The 27,111-nt window shown below is 39.6% G+C and overlaps 1 protein-coding gene across 1 annotated transcript in view; it reads right to left on the minus strand.

Annotated features, from left to right (window-relative positions):
• The window catches only part of PFKP (phosphofructokinase, platelet), a 98,857-nt gene that overhangs the window by 13,831 nt on the left and 57,915 nt on the right, over positions 1 to 27,111 (minus strand). Inside the window, exons 14-20 of the mRNA XM_004390026.2 lie at positions 20,928 to 20,998; positions 18,749 to 18,836; positions 17,866 to 18,018; positions 8,540 to 8,704; positions 6,184 to 6,245; positions 5,586 to 5,697; positions 3,302 to 3,401 (exon numbers count right to left, since the gene is read on the minus strand). Of these exons, the coding sequence (XP_004390083.1) occupies positions 3,302 to 3,401; positions 5,586 to 5,697; positions 6,184 to 6,245; positions 8,540 to 8,704; positions 17,866 to 18,018; positions 18,749 to 18,836; positions 20,928 to 20,998 (751 nt within the window). The remainder of the gene's footprint in view (positions 1 to 3,301; positions 3,402 to 5,585; positions 5,698 to 6,183; positions 6,246 to 8,539; positions 8,705 to 17,865; positions 18,019 to 18,748; positions 18,837 to 20,927; positions 20,999 to 27,111) is intronic.

The following is a 27,111-nucleotide window of genomic DNA, read 5'->3' on the forward strand; positions in this document are numbered from 1 at the left end:
AAATGCTCGCAATCACTAGCCATTAGAGAAATGCAAATTAAAACCACAGTGAGATACCATCTCACCCTGGCATTACTGGCATGAATCAAAAACACTGGAAATAACAAATGTTGGAAAGGCTGTGGGGAGATTGGAACTCTTATGCACTGCTGGTGGGAATGCATAGTGATACAATCGTTTTGGAAAATGATATGGCACTTCCTTAGAAAACTAGAAATAGAAATACCATACCATCCAGCAATCCCACTCCTAGGAATATATCCTAGAGAAATAAGAGCCGTCACACTAATAGACATATGCACACCATGTTCATGGCAGCATTGTTCACAATAGCAAAAAGATGGAAACAACCTAGATGCCCATCAACAGACGCATGGATAAACTATGGTACATACACATAACGAAGTGCAAGGATAAAGAACAATGATGAATCTGTGAAGCATCTCATAACATGGATGAAACTGGAGGACATTATGCTGAGTGAAATAAGTCAGTCATGAAAGTACAAATATTGTATGAGACCTCTACTGTAAAAACTCATGAAAAAGTTTACACACAAAAAGTAACAATCTTTGTTGGTTACGAGGAATGGGAGGAGTGGGGGGGCGGATACTAAATAGACAATAGATAAGTGGTAACTTTGGTGAAGGGTATGACAGTACAGAATACTGGGGAAGCCAGCACAGCTTGTACAAGGAAAGGTCTTGGAAGCTCCATACACACATCCAAACTCCCTGAGGGACTGAATTGCTGGGCGGAGGGCTGTGGGGACCATGGTCTCAGGGAACATCTAGCTCAACTGGCATAAGAGTTTATAAAGACAATGTTCTACAGTCTACCTTGGTGAGTAGCATCTGGGGTCTTAAAAGCCTGTGAGCATCCATCTAAGATACTCCACTATCTCAACCCTTCGGGAGCAAGGGAGAATGAAGAGAACAGGATACAAGGAAAAGATTAGTCCAAAGGACTAATGAACCACAGGTACCAAGGCCTCCACCAGACTGAGTCCAGTACAGCTAGACGGTGCCCAGCTACCACCACTGACTTTCTGACTGGGATCACAACAGAGGGTTCTGGACAGAGCTAGAGAAAGACACAGAACAAAATTCTCACACACAAAAAAAGACCAGATTTAGTGGCCTGACAGAGACTGGAGAAACCCCAAGAGTACGGCCCCCAGACACCCTTTTAGCTCTGTGGTGAAATCACTCCCAAGGTTCACCTTTCAGCCGGGGATTGGAAAGCCCGATAAAACAAAATGGGACTAATGAGGCACAGCAGTCCAGGGACAAGGTCTAGAAGGCAGAAGGCGACAGGAAAGCTGGTGATAGGGAACCCAAGGTTCAGTAAGGACAGTGTTGACATGTCATGGGGTTCTTAACCATTGTCATAGGGCAATATGTGTACTAACTGTAATGAGAAACTATTTTGTTCTGTAAACCTTCACCTAAAGTGAGAATAGCAGCACAACTGGAAGAATGTAATCAATGTCACTGAATTGTAAATGTAAAAATTTTTGAAATGGTGTATCTTTGGCTATGTATATTATCTCCAAAAAAAAAAAGTCCTCCAAGGCCAAGAAGGGAGCGTTGACATGTCGTGGGGTTGTTAAGCAATGTCATAAAACAATATGTGTACTGACTGTTTAATGAGAAACTTTCTGTTCTGTAAACCTTCACCTAAAATACAATAAAAAAAAAAAAAAAATTAAAAAAGAGACACCTCACATAAAATGAAAAGATATACCACAAAGTGGAAGAGTAAAAAATATGTATGTGTACATATTTATATAAAAAATAAGAAATTGCTGCAAAGTAATAAAAAGTATAAAAATTGCCTGTAAAATAGTAAGATAAACATAACTAACAGAAAAAGAGGTCAAATACTTGAACAGTTTCCCAGAGGAAACAAGAACATGAAAGATGGATGTAAAATGTTGCATTTCCCGCATTAACTATGAAGGTTAGCATTTTAAAGCCATGACGAGACTACTCTGTACCCACCAAATAGGCAATGATTAAAGTCAGCCTTTATCACGTGTTAGCCGGGTGTGGAGTAACAGGAGAGCTCATACCCTGAAGGTCTGCATGTAACTGGTAAAACCAGTTTGGTAAACTAATAAAGCTGAACCCACGCATGGTCACAGTGTAGGTGGATGGGACACATAGCACGTGGACACACGTGCCCAGGGGACATGTGCACAGCACCACTGTTTGCGGTAACATGAAACCGGGAAGCATTCCAGGGTCAGTATCCACAGGAATGGCTACAGGTGGCACACCTGAGCAACAGGACAGTACATGATGAACCACAACCATACGCATCACACGGATGCATCTCAAAAACCTAACCTACGCACAAAGCAAGTCACAGCCAAAGTACTTACCGCAGGCCTCCACTCACATAAAGCACAGAAACAAACTCAACTAAATAATATGCTCTTTGAAGATTTAGTCAGGGATAGTAAAACCCCAAAGGAAAATCAGGGGATGATTCTCACAATACTCAGGGGTTACTGCTAACTTCTGGTGGATACGGAGTAAAATACCACAGGAGAAGGACACACTTAGGTTCTGAGGGGAAAATAGATAAGATACCGCCCAATCCTATGTTGCTGTTCTATAAAAGAAGAGTAGTACTGAATAAATTGATGGATACGTCTAAGTGTGTTAAAGCCAGTTCCAAGAAAGCATCCAAGTAGCCAAAACATAAAACAAACAAAAAATCACATATTACTGTCTTACGAACAAACTGCAATATATGCACAGCAACTTCCTACCTATTAAAAGAATAAAAATGTTACTAAATTATTCGAATGCCTGCCATCACTAATAAGCAAGAATTAAGCATTTTATCTTATGAATTAAGGTCCTCGGGTGGTGCAAACACTTTGTGCTCTTCTAAGAACCTAAAGGTTGTTACCCACCCAGTGGCACCATGGAGAAAGGCCTGGCAATCTGCTCCAGTAAAGATTACAGCCAAGACAGCCCCATGGAAGAGCTCTACTTTGTGACACATGGAGTTGCAATGAGTCAGAATCAACTTGACGGCGACGGTTTTTGGTAGTTTTTGTTGTGGCGGGGAGGACTTACTAATTACATTTATATATTAATTACCATGAAAGTCATAAATATCAACACTCAGAGACTATCAAGATTAACACAATTTTACTATATGCAGTTCAATGCTGAATAAAGAATAAAGAGGAACAAATATCCTATTTCATAAAATACAGCTATTTCTAAAGGGTGCCAGCTTCAGTCTCAAATGGCTGAGTCTACCCTCCCCTATGACTCCATACCTGTTCGTTGAGAGTCCTTCAGTTTCACAGTAATCCACTGCATAGCTTTGGCAGACATCTTTGTTCCAAAGTTCCTATCAAATGGGGAAGGTGCTCCACCCTGTTGATGGTTAAAAGTTAAATATTAAAATATTAGTTACACAGCAATGCTTACCAGACCATTTATTAGAAAAAAAAAAAAAAAACATTGCAAGCATATTAGTTTTAAAATTTCTATTACTTAAAGGATGTAGAACAAAATTCTAACACACAAAAAAAGACCAGATTTACTGGCTTAAAAGAGACTGGAGAAACCCTGAGAGTATGGCCCCCAGACACCCTTTTAGCTCAGTGGTTCACGGTTCAGCCGGGGATTGGACAGCCCCATAAATCAAAACGGGACTAATGAGGCACAGCAGTCCAGGGACAAGGACTAGAAGGCAGAAGGGGACAGGAAAGCTGGTGATAGGGAACCCAAGGTTGAGTAAGGACAGTGTTGACATGTCGTGGGGTTCTTAACCATTGTCATAGGGCAACATATGTACTAACTGTTTAATAAGAAACTATTTTGTTCTGTAAACCTTCAACTAAAGTGAGAATAGCAGCACAATTGGAAGAGTATAGTTGATATCACTGAACAGTGCATGTAAAACTTTTTGAAATGGTGTTATCTTTGGCTATGTGTATTTCCACCAAAAAAAAAAGTCGAGAAGGGAGAGGGCTGACATGTCGTGGGGTTGTTAACCAGTGTCATAAAACAATATGTGTACTACTGTTTAATGAGAAACTATTTGTTCTGTAAACCTTCACCTTAAGTACAATTAAAAAAAAAATTCTATTAACAAAATTCACATATTTTTAAGAGATTCAAATTTGCAAATATGTTCTTTTTTTTTTTTTGGCATAATTCTATCTCCTTGTATGTAGTTGAGACCTAAAAAAACAAAACCCTGTGGCCTGACCTCAGCTTGTTAGGCCCAGTATCATCGTATTTTTTAATCCCTGTCAAGACACAGAAGACTTTAATCAACCAGATAAGTCAACTAAAATCTTTACTATTTTAGAATTTTATATCAAGATTGCTTCATCTCTTCTGGGGAGGCAGTCCCCAATTTCCTTGAAGAATCTGATAACACTGTGAACTCACATGGATGAAAAATGTGCATATCTCTACCATTTCATCATTTAATTTCGGGGGATTCATGGTTAGAAGTTCTCTAAAACAGAAGGAATGAGAGGCAATAGTGGAAAGAGTATAGGCTGGCAAATGAGGAGAACTGGGACCCATTATCCCCAAGTCCACCTCTACCTAGCTATGTGATTTTAGTCACACTTATAAACCATAAGGAAACCCTGGTTGCATAGTGGTTAAGAGCTATGGCTGCTAACCAAAAGGTCAGTAGTTCAAATCCACCAAGCGCGCCTTGGAAACTCTGTGGGGTGGTTCTACTCTGTCCTGTAGGGTCGGTATAGGGTCGCTATGAGTCGGAATCGACTTGACGGCAGTGGGTTTAGTTTGGTTTTTTTTTTTAAAGCATAAAACGAGGGTGTACCCTATGATCATCTCTAAGATTCTTTTTAAATCATTCAGATTTAAACTGTAAATAAGAATCATTTGTCTGATATTCAAATTTAAATTAATATTAACCTTCAATATTTAACTTAATGAAATATTTAACTTGAATAAATTTTTCCAATTAACTGATGCCACTATTTACATGAACATTGATAGCGTTCCTTAAAATCCTCATATATCCAAATGTCACAAACAACAGAAAGAATTCCTAAACCTAGTGATATTTACTGTGACTTTTAAGAGGATCCACAGCATAGTTCAAATGTTGTTTTTAATCATTTCAGGATAACTTATAAATACATTTTTTTTCACAATGGCTAAGACATCAATCTAAAAAAATCATATAAAAACTGCTTCACTTTCTGCTTTGTAGCACCACAGGTGGGTTCCATGAGAATTAATGCTGGTGTAGGGGGCAGTGGTGGTTCAGTGGTAGAATTCTCACCCTCCATGTGGAAGAACTGTGTTTGCTTCCCAGTCAACGCCCCTCATGCACAGCAACCACCCATCTATCAGTGGAGGCTTCTGAGTTGCTGTGATGCTGAACAGGTGTCAGTGAGCATCCAGACTAAGATGGACTAAGAAGAAAGCCCTAGGCGATCTACTTCCAAAAACCAGCCAACGAAAACCCTACGGATCACAATGGTCTGATCCCATCGTGCATGGGGTCGCCATGAGTTACTGCTGGCTCGGCAGCAGTTAACAACAAGAGGACTGCAGTCACCCTACCTGCTGCATGTGGCCCAGCACATTCTTTCTGCAATCAAATACTCCTTTTCCTTCTTCTGAATAAAGCTGGCAAATGAAGTCGGTGGTATAATTTTCACTGCAGTTCTCGTTTCTAAAATGAAGGGGAAGCAGTCATTTATTCACCAGAGAACATGGCTTAGGGTTTTTGATGACGTTTCCTGCCCATGTGGTTCAGCTAACGGCCTGGGAGAGCACAGCTTGTTCGGCTCTGGTGGAAAGGCCACCTGCTTTCTGACACAGTCAGGTGGCCCTCTGACTTCCTCTGCCCCTTATGCGGCTCTGCATACTTTCTTCTTTCTTTCTAAAGGTTACAGGGCTTAATTAATGATTTGGAGATATCTTTAAAAAATTACAGACTTGAAAGCCAAAGTGAAAAACTTTAAATATCACCCTTCAATTATTTAAATACATGCAAGTTTTTAATACAGTCCACAATTACTCTACTTCGATGCTTTTTTCCCCAGTTTTCATAATAAGAATCAGAAGCAAAGGAATGACTCTTAGATTTTACATCCTAAAATAGATCCTAACAATCTAGGCCTAAAATTAAAGTAAATTAGAAAGATTTTCCCATTACCTGAGCACAAGACCCCTCTGAATGCTGGTCTTCATTTTCTGTGTCAGGTGCTCCACGTTGGACTAGAAAAGAGCAGTCTGTTGATCAGTCAGACTATCAACTTTTACTAAGTACCTGAATGCAGCTGCTGACCAAGAGGTCAGCAGTCGAATCGACCAGCCGCACCTTGGAAACCCTATGGGGAAACTCTACTCTCTCCTATAGGGTCACTATGAGTTAAAACCGACTCAGTGGAAAAGGGTTTGGTTTTTGGTTTGGTGTGCCAGGTACTGTGTGATTGTAAGTGCTGGGAATATGGCAGTGAAAGCAGAGACAGAGTAAGCAGCTGCTCTCACATTCTTGTGGGAGAGGACAACAGACAAATAAACAGGAACGTATCAGGTAGCGATAAACGCACTGGTAACGATAAGGAAACGAGATGACGCAATACGTATGACGGGAGCAGGGAAGCTACGTTGTCGGGTGTATTGGTTTAGTCAATGGAACTCACTATAGCCATGAGAAATGCTTTCCAAAATAAACAGACTTTCCTCTTACAACATTAATGTATTTATTTTGTGCACCTGCCTAATGCTTACCTATTTATCTCTTACTCCTGGGTACATTTTCATGACAATATTTTCCATCTCTGAGCTCTCATAGGGAAATAATTATCTGCTAACCTACATTATATAGAATTTCATATAACTGCCTAATGAACATTTTCTGACAGGGAAAAAATTTATAGAATTTTATGTACAAATTATCCTATTTCAGTTTGTCAGGAGTATTACAAAAATAAAGAAATTTTCTGATAACTTATCTTTTAAAAATGGAAGTAGTTACATATAATCAAATCTCAGTAATAACTACACTTATTAAACATCTATCTATGTGCCAAGAGATATGGTAAGTGCTGGTAGGACATTATCTTTTAAGTAGAAACATTTAATTCAACATTGTGAAGAAATTCATAGTTTCAAGTTTCCGTGTTATAGATAAAAAGTAAAAACACTAAGTATCTCTTTACTTGATTCATTTGGTTCAGAAACACACAACATAAAATCATAACATTTTAAAAGTCAACAGCTCAAGTTCTAGTTTATTGATAACTCCTGTCCTCTTGGACAGGGCTCACTAATTACCAACCTTGTGTGATGCAAACCTGAGTCACAAGATGCCACTCTGAGTCACCTGGCACAAGAGCAAAGATGGAACTGGAAAATGCTGGTAAGAACTCAAGGTTTCCTTACTCCCAATTTAGGACTACCTACTGGTGAAGGGTGAGGCTGATGAAGGGTGAAATAATGCCCTGCTAGCTCTCCTAGACACCCACTTCTCCCTTACTTGCTTTGGGTGGCATCTTGGGTGCCCTCAGTATCCTGGGATCTTCCTCCCTCCTACCTGGCAACATGATGCAGGCTCTGCACCATGAGCTGCACTGGTGAGATGGGTTCAGAAAGCTCAACCCAATCAAAAGCTGGGTGCAGCTGAATTAACCCTTAACCTAAAAAAGCTAGAGGACTCCAACAAGTTTTAGTCCTCCTCCTTTGCAATACTACTGTCAATTTAGAAGCAAACAGATCCCTCAAAGGCATCAGCAACGCTTAAGACTTAAAAGAAGCATGCCGCAGGGATTGGCAAGAGCTAGGTTTGGCTTCTGTTTTGTTTTTAATTGGCAACATGCTTCTGTCTTCTTCCCCTACAACCTACAACACAGATACAGAGGTAAGCACACTTTTCTGTCCCAGCAGTTCTAGCTACCTCCGTTGGTGTCTCTTATTCGTTCCCTAATTAAATTTAGCATTTTATAATGGAAAGTGGCTGCTTCCCTCTGGCAGGTTACAGTTTTCCAACTATTGCAAATCTTCCCAACCTTAGAGCCATAGACACCAGAAGTCTGCAACTGGTTTTAAATATTTTAAAAAGCCAAAGAGATACTATATAGTTATCTACATTAACTATTTAAAGTATCAAATATTTAAAGATCCCATTAAACAAGAAAATACCATCTTCAAATAGCTTATTACTTATGTAGGAAAAACATTAATTGCTTGATAGACAAAACAGTTTATTAAACAGATCAAAAAGAAACTTACAAGCCTGGGTGAAAAGAATAAAAGATGCCCTGAGACCTGTATATTCACACAATCCTAGCTCATTGCTCCTCACCCATCAAAAGAGTTTAATACTAAAGTAAATGCATCAGTAAATTTCACTGGGATTCAAACAGATGGATTATTTGAAATGCACAAAAGTTGGTATATTTTACAGTATTATCTCCATTCCCTCAAAAAAAAATAAAACCAAAAACAAATTATAAATAATGAGACAGCAGCACTTAATGAGTTCTAGAGGTTGGATTTGCATTACATACCTGTAAATCTCTGATATCAAATGGTTCTTCAAAAATATAAGCTGCATCAGCTCCGGCCGCAAGTCCCCCCATGTTGGCCAGGTAACCGCAGTAGCCGCCCATAGTTTCAATGATGAACACGCGGCGCTTGGTCCCACTGGCTGACTGCTTGAGGCGGTCACATGTCTGATCGCAGATAAAGAATATTAATCATTCCAACACAGGACCTTTGGCAGTTCTGAGCAACTGAGTTTCCCACCACAAACTAACTGGAAGTCCCACTTCTTCCAGCAGTCCTTAGTAAGTCTCTCCACATTTCTATCCTGAACATGCAGTAGTGAGCATGAAATATGCAAATACAGTATATACAGGTACAAAGGCGTTGCTTCTGAGTTAGTATTAATACAAATCAGCCCCATAGTTATAATCAGCTAACTCATCATCCACTTTGGGGGCATGACTGGGACCTCATCATTGCCCTCTTCATGAGCACCTCTGCTGAGAGGACCTAGAAAATGGGAAAGATGATCACTCAAACCTGTTAACTCCGCTAAAGTAGACTTCAGAGGATGTTAAACTGTTAGCTAATGTGAATTTAGATTTTATAAGAGGGTCAACTCTCCCGCTTAGCCAGTGGGAGTGACTATATTATTTTATTTTCTTCAGAAAAACTCCCCATGTATTCAGGGTTTTGGTAATCTTCAATCTGCTCATGAATGTTATACCATGTTTCAGGTAACTCTATCAAAGATGAATGGTGGCTTCTCAGACAAAAGTATCCAAAGAACTATTCTAGACAGATTACCATCTGGTTCCAGAATGATATGTCTTGCCATCATCCAGGGACAGATTACCCAATAAGCAAGGTGCGCACGGGCTTACTTGTGCTTACTTGCTAATCTGTAGTGCAAAATTTCACATGGGTTCACCAAATTGTGTACTACAAATGTTTTAAGTACACATAACTAAACCCGTGTGTACCTCTTACTGAAAGCCCATGAGTACCTTGCTTACTGGTTAATCTGCCATTACCACTCTTTGAGGGCCTGAGCTCAGGAACAAAGTAAGTAAAAACTAGAAAAATCCACCCACTACATTTCCACTCCTCTACACTAGTCCAAGTGGCCACTCATGACCGCTCTCAGGACTGCTGCAAAGCCTCTAACCGGCTCTCAGCAGCAATCTTCGGCCCCTCGGATCTGTTCTCCACACAAGCTGAGATTCATCTGTGAAAAACACAGCTCTTACAGAGTCACTGCCTTGCTCAAAACCCTTCAGTAACTTCTTAATCTTCTTCAGGTGAACGTCAAAACCCTTTATATGGAACACCTGGCCCTGCATCATCCCTCCTCTGCCTCAAAAGCAGCTCCAACTACCTTCCCTCTGCACCAGTGTTCAGTTTCCGGAACAAGCCATAACCTATTCCTCCTCGGGGTCTTCAAACATACTGTTTCCTTGGCTTGGAATTTTCTTTAAGCCCTGGGGTGGCTGAATAATGGCCCCCAAAGATGTCCAGGTCCTAATCCTTGTAACCTGTGAATGGTACCTTATATGGGAAAAGAGATTTTGCAGGTGTGAGTAATTTAAGGATCCTGGGATGGGGAGGGTTATCTGGGATTATCCGAGTGGGCCCTAAATGCCATCACAGGTGTCCTCCTTATACAAGGGAGGCAGAGGCAGGAAGCAAGGCGACACTGAAGCAACATGCTATGCTGCTGGCTTTGGAGATGGAGAAAGGGGCCAGGAGCCAAGGAATGCATGAAATGCAGCTGGAGACCCTGGGAAAGACAAGGAAAGCAGGCTTGACCTGTTTCTTCTGGTTGGAAGCCCTATGGAGAATTTGCATTTCTAAGAAGTTCCCAGGCCATGCATGGTTAGGGACCAATTTTGAGAACCACTAGTAGAACAGTGGCTCTCAAAATTTATTATACATAAGAATCACCTGAGGATCTTGTTAAAACGTAGATTCCGATTCAGTATATCTGGTGTGGAAACGCAAATTCTCAGCAGGGAGTCAAACCAGAACAAACCAGTTTGAGACCCTGAGTGAAACTGACTGTCCCCTAGAGCATCCAAAGAGACACCTTGATTTCAGAACACTGAAACCAATCTCACATGTCTAACCTCCAGAACACTGAGAGAAGTGAACAGTGTTTTAAAGCACCAAGCTTGTGCTAATTTGTTAGAGCAGCAATCGGAAGCTAATACAGGCACCTTTGTGCCTAATTATCTCTGACTCAGAGTTCAATGTCATTTTCTCAGGGAACCTTTACCTGATCTCTAGGACTAAACAGATCCCCCTCTTACGTGCTCTCACAATACCTTGTCTTTTCTTTATAGAAATTACTGCAGCTTCTCTTTCTACAATCATCTGTGTGATTATCTGGTTATCTGGTTTGAGTGTATCTTCCTCACCAGCGTGCAAATCCACAGGGACAGGAATCGGAGGCCTGGCTTAGGCCACTGCAGTACCACCAGCACCTAGCTCCTGCCTGGAGCACAGTCTAAATCCACGCTGTCGAGTCAATTCCAACTCAAAATGACCCTATAGGACAGAGTAGAACTGTCCCATCGGGTTTCCAAGGAGCTCCTGGTAGATTCAAACTGCTGACTTTTTGGTTAGCAGCTGAGCTCTTAACCACCGTGCCACCAGGGCTGGAGCGCAGAAGGGACACAATAAATGTTTGCCAAATAAATGCAGTAAATGCAAGTGCCATCCCTATTCCCTAACCCCTCAATCAGTTAAGGGCCAAACTCCTACAGGATGCCCTAAACTAGTCTGTGTAGTATTGAGCATAGAGTGAAATCACAAACGGGGGTGGCAAGGGGCAGGGGTTTGAGAGACTAGAGGTTAGCAACCTTTGGAGGAAAAAGAGAAAGGGTTGTGCAGCAAAGCATGGTAACACCCATGAAAAAAATGTTTATAAGAGTACTGGGAGTTAAATTTAAAAGAGAATCTTAACAAACACAGGTTCAATTAAAATGAGTCCTATCTATAATCCAGTTTCTTGGATTCTTACCCTTCCAAAATAGATTGATTTATTAGAAAGTCAGTATGTACTTCAGTTGGTGGGCAGCTGTGCATTCTCTAGAAGCTGAAATGGGAAAAAGAAATGGGCACTGATACAAGTTCTGTTTTTCTCTGTGTTTACGCAGAGATGGGGAATGAAAACTAAAGAAGTATTTAGAGAACCCATTACTCCTATAAGGTTGGGATACAGAACTGAGTGTTTTTCATAATTATATTAAATATTTTTATATGGCATGCAAATATTCAAAAACTCATTACATGGTCTTTGTTTTAGAGAAAGGTCAGAAACGAAGTATGATTGTACAGCAGGTTCTGTACAAGCCTGATGCACAAGTGCCTGATGTGTACAACCACACTGGAAGGCAAATGGTGGGGATGTTAGCACTGGGTACACTCTCCTGGAGAGGTGTAAAGTTGCATAGGTCATTCTTCCCACGTACTATCCTCAACATGCCCACTCTAAGGTGGAGAATTACTATCACTGATTCAAAGAACAAAATTAGAATCACTTAATGGCAACATCGTATTACTGGCAAAGAAGCTATAGTGTAAGGCAAGTTAGCATGTATGTATATATATCTAAATATTGATCCAAACAGCCAGTTAATGGAAAAGATAAAGAAAAGAAAAAACCTGAGTAAACCTGACAACTGAGCAAAGGCCACACATTTAGTCTTTCCATTTTTAATCTCTCTCTCTTTTTTTTTTTTTTTTTGGTATGCTACTGAATATAACGACATTTATAGCTGGAGTGGAACAATTAACCTTGCTTAAAACTTAAATATACCTTTCCTAAATAATCTCTTCTCATTACCTAGATTGTATCTGAATCAGTTTCTTCTAAAAAACAATGAGTGTGATCTGAGCCGTATAAAATGTCTCATTTAATTACTAAATGTAGTGCTAATACATAAAAGGCTACAGCACCAAACGCAACCCTGTCCCATGCTGGTGGCACATGCAGGAGGTTCTCTAACTCTGGGGGTGGAAGGAGGTGGGAGCACTAACAGAGTGGAAGGACAAACACCGCAGAAAGGCTGATACTCCACGCCCATCATGGGGATTGCAGCCATGAGCTGAACTATTTAGGCAAAACCAAGGTTGGATTATCCAACAGGTAAGGTAAGCACAGTGCCTACCTTGCTGATCGGGTCATCTGTAGTGAAACTATTCACTACAGATTAGTAAGTAAGCACAAGTAAGCCTGTACTTACCATGTCATCTGCCCCATCAGGGAATGTAATTTTAAAAGAGGCTTTGATTCTGTAGGAAGCCGCTGTGGAGTTGGGAGAGAGATGCTAGCTAGCCATACCTAGCTGCAGAATCTTTGATATGGTTAAAAAAAGGGAAACTGTTCACTACAGATGATCTGGTAAGCAAGGTAAACATGGTGCTTACCTTGCCTATTGGATAATCTACCCCAGGAAAAGCCAAGCTGCTCTCACTTCCATTTTCTTTATGGCAGATGTCCCTATCAGAAGGTAATGTCCTCCAGTGGCATACAGATGATTCTCAGAGAAGCAGCTCTGGGACTGATTGCACTTGAGGAACAACTTCCAGTTACATTTCAAATACTGCTAAATTTTGCTACACTGTTTTTAATATATATATATAAGTCAAAAGTGAAAACAAGAGGTAGAGTTGACTACAGTGTTAAGACAGAAAAAAGCCAGTGGGATTTAATGTGAGAACAGACAATCTTGCTTCATTAGCAAGCTATACCTTAATTTCACATGACTGTGAGTTACTGAGCCCTGGTGCTGCAGTGGTTAAAGAGCTCGGCTGCTAATAGAAAGGTTGGTAGTTCAAACCCACTAGCTGCTCCACAGGAGAAAGAGGTGGCAGTCTGCTTCCATAAAGATTTACAGCAGAAACAACACCACACACCATTAGCTGGGAACTCAGCAAAGCTCACGCCCTTATCAGCATGTTGTTGTTGTTAGGTGCCACTGAGTCGATTCCGACTCATAGCGACCCCATGTACAACAGAACAAAACACTGCCCAGTCCTGCACCATCCTCACAATCATTGTTATACTTGAGCCCACTGTTGCGGCCACTGTGTCAATCCATCTTGTTGAGGGTCTTCCTATTTTTCGCTGGCCCTCTACTTTACCAAGCATGATGTCCTTCTCCAGGGACTGATCCTCCTGATAACAACATCAGCACGAATACTTAGCTCTGTGCCTGCGACACTGTTGCTAATAGTAGCAGCCAGTATGCAAATAGGGATGCAAAACTGCTCATGGCTGTGTCTGGCCTCAGCTATCTTCTGAGCATCCTCACACACCTGAAGCAGCAGTACAACTGTCATGAACAAAGCATACCTGGCACTTCACTTATTAGTAACTAGGCATCTGGGCTGTGGCTCCGGGAATGTCAGAGCAAGTAAGTGACCCTTTAGTGGCAAGCTCTGTGTTTCATGCAAGTCAACATAGCAAAAGGAAATTTCCGATTAGCATTCAGGTACAGGGAGCAGGGAAAGCTTCAACAAGGCACTGGAGCCACACTGGCACAAGCTCCTCTCCTGACTACGAGACGGTTAACAGGCAGTGGAGGGAAATCGAAATGCAAAGCACACAGGCAGCAAAGCAGGCGGCAGGCAAAGAAGGAAACAGGTGGCATCAGTGTGGTAAGTCACTCAATGAAACTGCTAAGGTCATTTCTTAGCATCTTAGAGTATGTGGGAAAAGCCAGTTAGGTTACAAAGTTTAAAGGCAATGCCAATCTTGCAACTTTCGGTAGGTAAGCGGGGGTCACAAGGCAAACGCCTGTAAACGCGACATCGAATGGCCCACCTCATGGATGCCGCAGGGAGACTGCTGCATACGGGCATGCATACACACCAAGCCCACCACGTGGCCGCTGTAAGACAGACGGGACCCGAGACATGCCGTTACCAGGAGGCCTGTTCATGAGGGACCCGTTCCGCATAAGCTGCATCTCTGTGGGACCTCTTGAACAATATTGCTCTCTTTTATGTGAAACCGCTTCCCTTCTTTAAGGAGTTTCCTTTTCATGTCCCTTTGCAATTCTTACATAAATCAGGATCGATCAGCAAGAATCCAATTAATTGCTTTGGAATTCCAGTGTGGAATAGTTTGGTACTGACGTCAGAAGGGGGAGCTCTTCCTTAGTACTTGGAAGGAGGTTTCGATTATGTGCATCAGAGCGTTAACCAAAATAGATGCACAATGCAGGTCCACTTATCCGTGGGAGAAAGACGTGGCTGTCTGCTTCTGTAAAGATTTACAGCCTTGGAAACCCTGTGGGGCAGTTCTACTCTGTCCTACAGGGTAGCTATGGGTTGGAACTGACTCAACAGCAACGGGTTAACGGGTCCTATGCATTGTAGGGTGGTTAGAAGCTCCCTGGCCTCTACTCACTAGATGCCAGTAGCACCGCCCTCCTGTTGTAACAACCAAAAGTGTCTCTAGATATTGACAAATGTCCCCTGGGGGCAGCTGAGAACCGCAGAACTATCTGAACAAAAGGAACCAGTGGATCCTAGAAAATAAACTGGGAAATGTGCAAGGACTGTAAACCTGAATGCCTTCAGGGGCCAAGCAGGTCCATAAATAGAGATCCCAGAAATAAGATTGTAAGGAGCGGCCTTTGGCCGAAGGCCTGCAGGTTAACTTGTTTGGGACACCTGTTTTAAGCTCCTGATGAAGGAAGATCTGATGTTAACCTCACTGCTTGTCTGCAGTCCCTCAAGAGGCTTTTCTGATCCACTGACAATATCAGAAGGGGCCATGAACAATCTTGCTCCCACATGCCTAGAAGCTGGGGTGTCACTTTCACATTCCTCAGTGTCCCCTCTCACAGAACACTCCTGGAGGTGACACTGCTCCCTTTCCCCCACGGCCAGCCTAGCTAGTTCAGACCCAAATCCAAATCTCCTACGGAGGACTCAACTTCCTCCTGGCTTTCATGAATATAACAAGGGAAGAAACTGCACTTTCTACACATCATGTCGATATTTTCATTCCTATACCTTCAAGATACACAAAGACTCTTATCTGTTTTCTTGTTCCTTACCTGGTTACTGAATGTACGCAGTGGTGGCCACCAGAATATTGAGTTAAATTATCCTCACCGGCATGGTTTCCAAAAAGGGCCTTTTATGACATTCTAATATCAAGATCAGAACTATGCCGTCAAGACAACCTAATTCCTTAGCTCCTTAGAAATATGGTAGTTAAGAACATATACGCTAACTACTTACCCTGTACGATATGCACCTGAAGCCACCGTGAATGATAAACTACTTACTTGTTCTTTTTTCTTCTCAGACATTATAATGGGTTAACTTAGCTATGAGAAACTCAAAGTACTACCAAAAAAAAAAAAAAAAAAGGATTTGTAAAAATCACATAATAAACCACAAAACCCCTCTGTAAGAGAAGTAAAAGCGATGCTAACCAAAAAGTCAGCAGTTTGAACCCAGCTGCTCCACAGAAGAAGGATGTGGCAGTCTGCTTCAGTAAAGACTGCAGCCTTGGAAACCCTATAGGGCAGTTCTACTCTGTCCTACAGGGTCACTATGAGTCTTGATCGACTCAACAGCAACAAGTTGATTCCAACTCATAGACTCAATTATAACTAAGTATAATTGTTTTTTCCTATATATTTTAGTTTTCAAATTTTCTATAATATACATGTATTATATAATCATAATCTGGAAAAGAAAAAAAAATCTTTATAAAAGCAGAGCTGCCTGGAATTTATAAAGCGGGTGAGTCTTTTCTTCATGACTGAAAGTACACATCACAATATCACAAGGAGATAAATAAACACCAACCTTTGCCTGTATCTGCAAAAGCTCCCATTAACTGCAAATGAACAACTTCAAATTCTCCACCCATCTCCCTACCACCCATGCCCCATCAATCGGTTCTAATTAGACAATTAGGAAAAACAAATATTCCAATTGCTTGTATGGCCAGCTCAGCTTAAGCTGATTCAAAATACAGCTAAAGCAGTTAAGACAAACATTCAAAAAAAAAGGATGGACTTCATTTGGTGATAGAGAGTGATTTTTAAATTTACAATGTGAAGACAGATCAAGAGCCTGAAATAGTCTGAACGCAGCGAATGGCGGTAGTATCAGTCATGGAAAAGCACAAGCAACTGCTAAGTAAAAGGTTAAAACCTGCTGCTGTCGAGTCGATCCTGACTCATAGCAACCCTATAGAACAGAGTAGAACTGCCCCATACGGTTTCCAAGGAGCGGCTGGTATATTCGAACTGCCGACCTTTTGGTTAGCAGCCGAGCTCTGAACTACTTCGCCACCAGGACTCCGAGTAGGAGGTTAGTGATTGCAAATAGATACAGCTTCCAGGGCCACTCAAGATGAAACAGTGAGCAGGTTTATTTAGTAAAGAAATCGTACAAAGTTTAGAAAGTTCAGAAAAGCAAGACACAAGTGCTAAGCATTACCGTTTGAATCTTATTTTAAAAGCTTTATTATGTTTTATTCACCAGTACTAGAAATAAATTTGATGTCAAGGGTTTAAGAAAAAATTTTAGAAAAATGTTCTTAAGAAATAGGTCTGACAAGGAAAATAAAAACTTGAGAATTACTGAAAAATTTCAGACCTTGAATTAAAAAAAAAAGAAATGCACTGTTAGATACTGATCTTTAAATTCCCATGTACATTACCAAATGTGATTTACAAACAGGATAATAAGATACTAAGAATGCATTTCTTTTTATTATTGCCTTTCAGCAAAAAATCTAAAACGGCATCAACATTGTTTCAGATGTAATATCCCCAATTTGCACAGGGGAAAATGATGTTAATGTGGCCGCAACGGAAAGTATAAAGAATGCAAATGGTGGATTGAGGCCAATAAATTAAATTATAAAATACTCTCTTCAGCCTTACACATTAAGGCAAGTCCTTGGACCAGAATTTGCAAGATGTTATAGACTTATATTTCAGCTCAGCAAAACAAACAAAACAAAACAAAGAACTAATTTTAATGACTATCCAAATCACAAAAAACTGTAATCCTATTATTTCTTGAGCTCCAAATCCTCACTGTCACTTAATGAATCTTAACAGTGAAACATCATCCTAACAACCACATAGGGACAGAGATGTAAAACTTTGGGGAACTAGAAGAAAGATTTTCAGAGCCTGAAGAGCATTTTTTTATTTTTCTTGGGAGAAAAAAAAAAATCTCCTTCAGAGTACTTGTGTCCCATCCCGCAAAGCGGATTTCTAGTACACTGGTGAATAAAAGAGCGGCTCAGTCATCCTCAGTGTTACACAGCTGGGGTTTGCTTTGCAGGCACACACAGACTTACGTCAGTGATAGTGTTCAGAGCAGTGTCTGCACCAATGCTGAAATCTGAACCAGGGACATTGTTGGAGACAGTAGCAGGAACCATAATCATAGGAACACAGAACTCCTCGTGTTTCTCCCGGGCAGCTGACAGCTCTAGCAGTCCCAGGTAGGCCTGTCAGACAAGTGTGTGCAATTGTGGGGGCAAGGAAGGAGAGGAAGGGGAACAAAGGGACATCACTGGAATTGAAATGGCATGGGAGAGCCACTTCCACCACAGCACACAAGGCACATGTGGGGATACCACGGAACCACTAAAAAATCAACATAAAAAAGCATTAAGACCAAAGACAAGGATAAGCAATTTTCTAAGCACAAAGGATAATACAGGACATTATTGTTTATAAGCAAGACTAAATCCCTTATTGGTAAGATTCCAATTATTTGAGGTTCTCACATTTTCTTTAAAGTAAATCTAAGGTTTATCATAGGACTGATCATCAGCAAACAGAAAAAGTCAAGAACTACAGTTCAATATGTGATTCAAAACATCTTGCAATACCTTTCTCTTGAAATAGCCAATGGACTTCAAATCCAAGAGATAAAATTATTTCTGTAGACTTGAAATACATCAGAGCTCACTAAACAGATGAATCAGAGTTAAGGAATCAAGTTTTTACTTCTAGATTAAGGTGCTTTATTGGGACTGGATAAATCTCATATCCCATCTTGCTACTCTGTTATTCTTCTGCACTTCTAATTATTCAGTGGCAACTGGGCCTGGAAATCTACAATCCCAAATCATGAAGAGTAGCAAGCTACGCATGTTTGAAGCCCATACAGGGTTACTATTTATCCCTACAAAGCTGACTAACTAGCAGGTTAACAGAGAAACAATAATGTACCTCAAATCCACCAATAATCAATAGAGCGTTGATACTGTGAGCACGCATCTGTTCAGCAATCTCCTCCAAATACTTTCCAGGTAGAATACTAAAAACAGTTAAATCAAGAGGTGAGGTCAGGTGATGACAAGCTTCACAATTCTGATGATAGACATCGTGTGAACAAACCTAACGGATGCTACATTACTCCCTCAGGCCTCTTCTCCGACCTTGGTGACCAAGCTACATGTTGCATTCAGGAGCAGAGGGATTTACCTGCCTTCGTCATTCCATAGAGTTTGGCGGAGAGCAGCATGAGCAGCAACATGTCAGGAAATGGTTATACAAGGCAGCCATGGCCAGAAATCAAACTCCAAAAGAGTGTATTATCAAAAGAAAGCTAGAAAAAACTTTTCAGCTGTCTAGGAGTTTGGGGCAGTTCTACTCTGTCCTGTAGGGTCACTACGAGTCAGAATCAACTCGATGGCACACAACAATAATAATAACAACAGGAAAATGACCTAAAGAGATTTCTACTGCCTCATTAGAAAAAAAAAAAACAAAACAGCTTGCAATTTTTTTAATAAAAACAACTGTTTACATGGAAATGTACAGTTTTCAAATATCTTATGTATACATCATCCAATCTGGTCTCATTTTAAATCACATCCACTAGCTATTCTTCTCCCATTTTAGCACCTGTTTCAGATGATGTGGTTAACAAGTAGATTACTGAACCAATGATACTTGGCTATATCCCATCCCAACTCCCCATCCAACACCTCCTCCCCTCAATCTTTCTTTTATGCTTATGGAAGGAAATAAAGTGTAGTTTTATTAGCTTTATAAGCAACTGTAGGACAAGAAAATCCAGGCCTGGCAAATCACAGAAAACAAGTGAACATGAGAGCTAGCTACAAAATCCCTCACAGTCTTCCAAGGTGGAGTTTCTTAAGCTACTTCAGAATGTTGCCAAAGCTGCCATCCTAATCGTCTCTAGCTAACTCAAGAGCAATGCCCCCAGTCACCTTCTATAGCAAAGACTACTAGGGAATTGTAGTCAGTCTGAGAAGGCCCAGGAAACACACTGAACAGACAAGTTTACTTTTAGGTATAGCTTTGCAGTCCAGGACACCAATAATGTGGACTCTGGCTAAGACTGGACAGCAAATGGCTCTGGAGAACCCCACAGAACTCTTCAGAACTCCTGTCAGCAGTTGGAAATATCTGTAGCCCTGAGCCCAAAGCAGAACAAAGGGATGGGACAACTTCCTTGCTACAAGAATTTATCATTTATATGAAATCAAACATTTATTAGGATTTACACAAAAAATGATTTCCTTTCATATTAAAATGTGATATATAATAATGACTGATGTTAATACTTTTATCCCCGAGATACTAAAATATTTTTTAAAAGACTCAAATTCAATTTAATATTAAACATGTTAAAACTGGAGCCCTGGTGGTGCAGTAGTTAAGAGCTCAGCTGCTAACCAAAAGGTTGGCAGTTTGAATCTACCAGATGCTCCTTGGAAACTCCGTGGAGCAGTTCTACTCTGTCCTATAGGGTCGCTATGAGTCGGAATCAACTCGATGACAACAGGTTTGGTTTCTTGTTAAAATATCCTACCCCTGGCTATACCAGAAAACAAAACGCTTACCGTAAGTCAGAAAAACATGCTTTTTGCTGGAATTACCCAGGTAGTTTGTTTGGCTATGGAAATCTGAGCCTCAAGTAACAGTGCTACTCAGTTCTGTTGTTCCTAACAATACTAACCAAATATGGATGATGTCTGAACTCATTTTTAAATAGAATGATAACTACAGCTCAATAATACCATTTATTTATATTACCTAGAATTGGATTAATTTTTTTCTCACCATTTTGCTCTTCAAATAAATGGAAATAAAGGATTATTGGAGAAAATATTTCCACATTATCTGCCTTATCTCTTTTCAAGGCCTTGTGCTCATCACCAGCATGTCTTTCAATGGCATGGCTCAGTCTCAACTCCTTAAAGCATTGCCTGGGTCCTTTCTGGGGTGAGGACAGGTAACTGATCCAGTGTCACTTCCTTTAGGAATTTATTTACAGGAAATCAAAAGAATCAGAATTCATGTCCAGCTACTGACTTACACAGTATGGCATCTTCTGCTTCCTTAAGATTAGTTCAGAGAGTCAATGTCTGGAAATTACCGTTTTGTTCCAAGAATCGATCCTCCTTGGCCGGTCCAACCTCCAACATCTGTCCAGCTGATTTCTTTTATCTAACGTGCAAACACATAATGAAACAGCTAAAGCAAAAAAGAAAAGGGAATTAGAAAGCTTTTAAAAGAGCTCAGATTTCTGTACCCTGAATAGGCTGCATTCCTGCAAAGATTTGGGAAGAGTTATGAAAGTGTTTTCTTAGTAATGATGAATGAGTCTAGACAGAAAACTGACTTCTAAAGTTTATCTATTAATTAAGAACACCAATGGAACTAAGTTCTCATTGCCTCTAGGAAGATCTCTGCCTTGAATTTTGGACTGGTCCTCCTTCCCTAGTCATATGTACTAAATAGATAGTTTAGTTGGCCAAATTCTGTCACTGGGAAAGAAAACAAAAAAGAAAATTAAAATTACAGCTCTTTAAATTGATATAAAATTAAAAGAAAACTTTTTTCCTTAAAAACTGAAAAGATTTAAAAACTTAGATGAATAGCTAAGCAAATTAAGCTTAATTATGTAAAAAGAATACTATATAATTGGAGCCAGTAACTCAAACAAACACATGTACACCACTGTTTACTGCTGCATTATTCACTATAGCCTAAAGATGGAAACAACTCAAGTGCCCATCAACAGGAGAATGGATAAACAAAATACACACACTGGAATATTATTCAGCCCTGAAGAGAAAGGAGGTTCTGATACCTGCTACAAAATGGATGAACGTTGAAAACATAATGCTGAGTGAAATAAGTCAGACACAAGAGGACGCATATTGTATGATCCCATTTAAATAAAGTATCTAGAATAGGCAAATCCATCATGACAAAAGACTAGTAGTTACCAGGGACTTGGGGGGAGGTTGGGATGGGGAGTAAAAAAAAAAAGGAAAAAGAATACTGTATAAGCTATTAAGCATGATACACATGTAACTATCAACACACGGCAGGAATGGCAGAATTCCCGACCGGATTTCCACCATGGCAGGGTGGAATCAGCATGGGACATGGAATCAGAAAGTGCCGGCCTTAAATTCCAAGTTCTGCCAACTTCTAATGATGTAATCTTGGGTAAATTAACTAACTTCTCTGCCAACTTCTAACTAGGTAAACCTGGGTAAGTTAAGTAACTTCTTGGAGCCATTACTATGATGTGGTGAGATTTTTAGGTTAATTATATTTTTGTTAAGAATGGAAACCTATTCTACAAGACTGTCTACATGATCCACTGCTTCCTCCACCTTGAGACGTGAAGAACTTTATGGTGTCCAGCTACCACTATGGAATACCCTATCAGGAACATAATAGAGAAACCCTGATAAAAAGGGAGAAAAATGTGTAACAGAACTTCAAATTCTTAAAAAAAAATCCAGATTATTGGACCTATTAAGTCTGGCAGAGTCCCCAAGTCTATGGCCCTGAGTTGCTCTTCAAACACTGAATTAAAACTATCCCTTAGAGTCACCTTTAAACTAAGTAACAGTTTAACCCAAAGAGTAAAGATTGTCACTCTTAAGTGTTGGGTTTCTTAAAAAAAAAGATCTACGTAAGACCAAAGGGTCATCAGCTAATTTAAAGCACAGATGAGCAGGCTGGGAAGCAGGGAGATTAAGTAAATGGAAGTGAAATAACTAGAACAGAAATAAGGAGAATGTTGACACAATGTGAAGAATTTAACCAATGTCGCTAAATGTTATGTCTAGAAACTACAGAATGGGAGCAGGTTTTGCTGTGTATATTTTCACCAAAAATAAAGTTGAAAAAAAGAGAGAAAAATGTTAACCAATTTCAAAAAGTAAATACTATTCAAATTATATACATACATACACACAAACACACTTTTTTTTATTGTGCTTTAGATTAAGGTTTACAGAACAAACTAGCTTCTCATTAAACAGTTAGTACACATATTGTTTTGTGACACTGGTTGCTAACCCCACGACATGTCAACACTCTCACCTTCTCGACCCTGGGTTCCCTATCACCAGCTTTCCTATCTCCTCCTGCCTTCTCATCCTTGCCCCTGGGCTGGTGTGCCCATTTAGTCTCATTTTGTTTTATGCACCTGTCTAATCTTTGGCTGAAGGGTGAACCTCAGGAGTGATTTCATTACTGAGATAAATTGGTGTCTGGGGGCCATATGCTCAGGATTTCTCCACTCTCTGGCAGACCAGTAAGTCTGGTCTTTTTTTTTTTTTTGGTGAGTTAGAATTCTGTTCCACCAGGGGAGATGACAGAAAATACAGAGAAAATTGTTGACTTGTTGACAGAAAACTTCCCTGATATCATGAAAGAGGAGAAGATATCTATCCAAGATGCTTATCGAACCTCACATAAGGTAGCTCCCAAAAGAAAGTCACCAAGACATAGTATAATCAAACTTGCCAAAACCAAAGATAAAGACAGAATTTTAAGAGCAGCTAGGGATAAAAGAAAAGACATCTACAAAGGAGAGTCAATTAGAATAAGCTCGGACTAGTCAGCAGAAACCATGCAGGCAAGAAGGCAATGGCATGACATATATAAAGCCCTGAAGGAAAACAACTGCCAGCCAAGAATTGTATATCCAGCAGAACTGTCTCTCAAATATGATGGCAAAATTAGGGCATTTCCAGAGAAATAGAAGTTTAGGGAATTTGCAAAAACCAGAACAAATTACAAGAAATACTAAAGGGAGTCCTCCAGTTAGAAAATCAATAACATCAGATAATAATGCAAGACTAGAACACAGGACAGAGCAACGAGATATGGACTCAGATAGGGAAGTCAAAAATACATCAAAGCTAAAACACTGAAAATAGGGAAACAGAGATATCAATATGTAAAAAAAGGACATTAAAACAAAAAAGATAGACTTAAAAATTGCAGACATAGATTTTTCATATGGAGAAGTCAAGGCAATATAAAGAAATAAAAGACTGGTATAAACTTAGAAAAATAGGGGTAAACATTAAGGCAACCACAAAGGAAGCTAACAATCCTACAAATCAAAATAAACTAGAAAAATAAGGACTCAGGAAACACAAAATCAACAATAATAAAAAAGATGAAAAAAATACATAAAAACGACTCAGCACAGAAAATTAAGAGGCATAAAGAAAACTGTGAACAACACACAAGAAGACATCAGGATGACAGCACTAAACTCATACCTATCAATAATTACGCTGAATGTAAATGGACTAAATGCACCAATAAAGAGACAGAGAGTGGCAGATTGGATAAAAGAGCATGATCCATCTATATGCTGCCTACAAGAGATGCATCTTAGACTTAAAGACACAAACAGGCTAAAACTCAAAGGATGGAAAAAAAAATGTATCAAGCAAACAACACTCAAAAAAGAACAGGAGTGGCAATATTAATCTCTGACAAAATAGACTTTAAAATCCACCACAAAGGATAAGGATGGGCATTACATAATGATTAAAGGGTCAATACACCAGGAAGACATAACTACAATAAATATTTACACACCCAACGACAGGTCTCCAAAATACATAAAACAAACTCTAACAGCACTGAAAAGAGAGACAGCTCCACAATGGTAGTAGGAGACTTCAACACACCACTCTCAGTTAAGGACAGATCACCCAGAAAGAAGCTCAACAAAGATACGGAAGAGCTAAATGCTACCATCAACCAACTTGATCTCACAGACATATACTGAACACTGTACCCAACAGCAGCCAAGTATACTTTCTTTTCCAACGCTCATGGAACAGTCTCCAGAATAGACCACATATTAGCCATGAAGCAAGCCTTAACAAAATCCAAAGCATTGATATATTACCAAGCATCTTTTCTGACTGTAAAGCCATAAAAGTAGAAATCAACAACACAAAAAGCAAGGAAAAAAAAATCAAACACATGGAAACTGAACAACACCTTGCTCAAAAACTACCGGGTTATAGAAAAAACTAAGGATGGAATAAAGAAATTCATGGAATCAAACGAGAATGAAAACACATCTTATCATAACTTTGGGACATAGCAAAAGCAGTGCTCAGAGGTCAGCTTATACCAATAAATGCACATATCCAAAAAGAACAAAGAGTCATAATCAAAATATTAACCCTACAACTGGAACAAGCAGTAAGAGAGCAGCAAAAGAAGCTCTCAGGTGCCAGAAGGAAGGAAATAATAAGAATTAGAGCATAATTAAATGAAATAGAGAATAGAAAAACAATTGAAAGAGTTAACAAGTCCAAAAGCTGGTTCTTTCAAAAGATCATCAAAATTGATAAACCATTGGCCAAACTGACTAAAGAAAAACAGGAGAGGAAGCAGATAACCTGTATAAGAAATGAGACGGGTGATACCACAACAGACCCAACTGAAATTAAAGAATCATAACAGAATACTATGAAAAATTATACTCAAACAAATTTGAAAACCTAGAGGAAATGGGCAAATTTCTAGAAATTCACTATCTACCTAAATTAACACAAACAGAGGTAGAACAACTAAATAAACCCATAACAAAGGATTGAAAAGGTTAATAAAAAACTCCCAACAAAAAACCCTGGTCCGGATGGCTTCACTGGAGAATTCTACCAAAATTTCAGAGAAGAGATAACACCACTTCTACTAAAGGTATTTCAGAGCATAGAAAAGGATGGAATACTATGAAGCAAGCATAACCCTGATACCAAAACCAGGTAAAGACACCACAAAAAAAGAAAATTACAGACCAACATCTCTCACGAACATTGATGCAAAAATCCTCAATAAAATGCTAGCCAATAGAATTCAGCAACATATCAAAAAAATAATTCACCATGACCAAGTGGGATTTATACCAGGTAAGCAGGGATGGTTCAACATTAGAAAACAATCAATGTAGTCCATCATATAAATAAAACAAAAGACAAGAACCACATGATCTTATCAATCGATGCAGAAAAAGCAATCGACAAAGTCCAACATCCATTCATGATAAAAACTCTCAACAACATAGGAATAGAAGGGAAATTCCTCAATAAAATTAATGGCATTTATACCAAGCCAACAGCCAACATCATCCTAAATGGAGAGACTTTGAAAGCATTCCCCTTGAGAATGGGAACCAGACAAGGATACCCTTTATCACCACTCTTATTCAACATTATGCTGGAGGTCCTAGCCAGAGCAATTAGGCTAGAAAAAGAAATAAAGGGCATCCAAATTGGTAGAGAAGAATTCAAAGTATCTCTATTTTGCAGATGATATGATCCTATACATAGAAAACCACAAAGAATCCACAAGAAAACTACTGGAACTAATAGAAGATTTCGGCAAAGTTTCAGGATACAAGATAAACATACAAAAATCAGTTGGATTCCTTTACACCAACAAAGAGAACTTTGAAGACGAAATTACCAAATCAATAACATTTACAATAGCCCCCAAGATAAAATACTTAGGAATAAATCTAACCAGAGACATAAAAGAACTATACAGAGAAAACTACAAGACACTACTACAAAAAACTAGAAGAGAACTTCATAAGTGGAAAAACATATCTTGCTCATGGATAGTAGACAACACAGTGAAAATGTCAGTTTTACCCAAAGCGATCTACAGATACGATGCAATCCCGATCCAAATTCCATCTACATTTTTTAATGAGATAGAGAAACAAATCACCAACTTCGTATGGAAACAGAAGAGGCCCTGAATAAATAAAGCATTACTCAAGAAGAACAAAGTCAGAGGCCTCACACTACCTGATTTTAGAACCTACTATACTGTCACAGTAGTCAAAACAGCCTGGTATTGCTACAACAACAGATACATAGACCAATGGAATGGAGTTGAGAATCCAGGCATAACTTCATCCACCAATGAGCAGCTGATATTTGACAAAGGTCCAAAGTCCGTTAATGGGGAAAATATAGTCTCTTTAACAAATAGTGCTGACATAACTGGATATCCACGTGCAAAGAACTGAAACAAGACCCATACCTCACACTGTGCACAAAAAACCAACTCAAACTGGATCAAAGACTTAAATATAAAATCAAAAACGATAAAGATCATGGAAAAAAAAATAGGGACAATGCTAGGAGCCCTAATACATGGCATAAACACAATATGAGCCATAAGTAACAATGCACAAAGCACCAGAAGACAGACTAGATAAAAGGGAGCTCCTAAAAATCAAACACTTATGTTCATCAAAAGACTTCCCC

This window comes from Trichechus manatus, unplaced genomic scaffold, assembly GCF_000243295.1.
Source record: "Trichechus manatus latirostris isolate Lorelei unplaced genomic scaffold, TriManLat1.0 scaffold00276, whole genome shotgun sequence".
Taxonomy (NCBI): domain Eukaryota; kingdom Metazoa; phylum Chordata; class Mammalia; order Sirenia; family Trichechidae; genus Trichechus; species Trichechus manatus.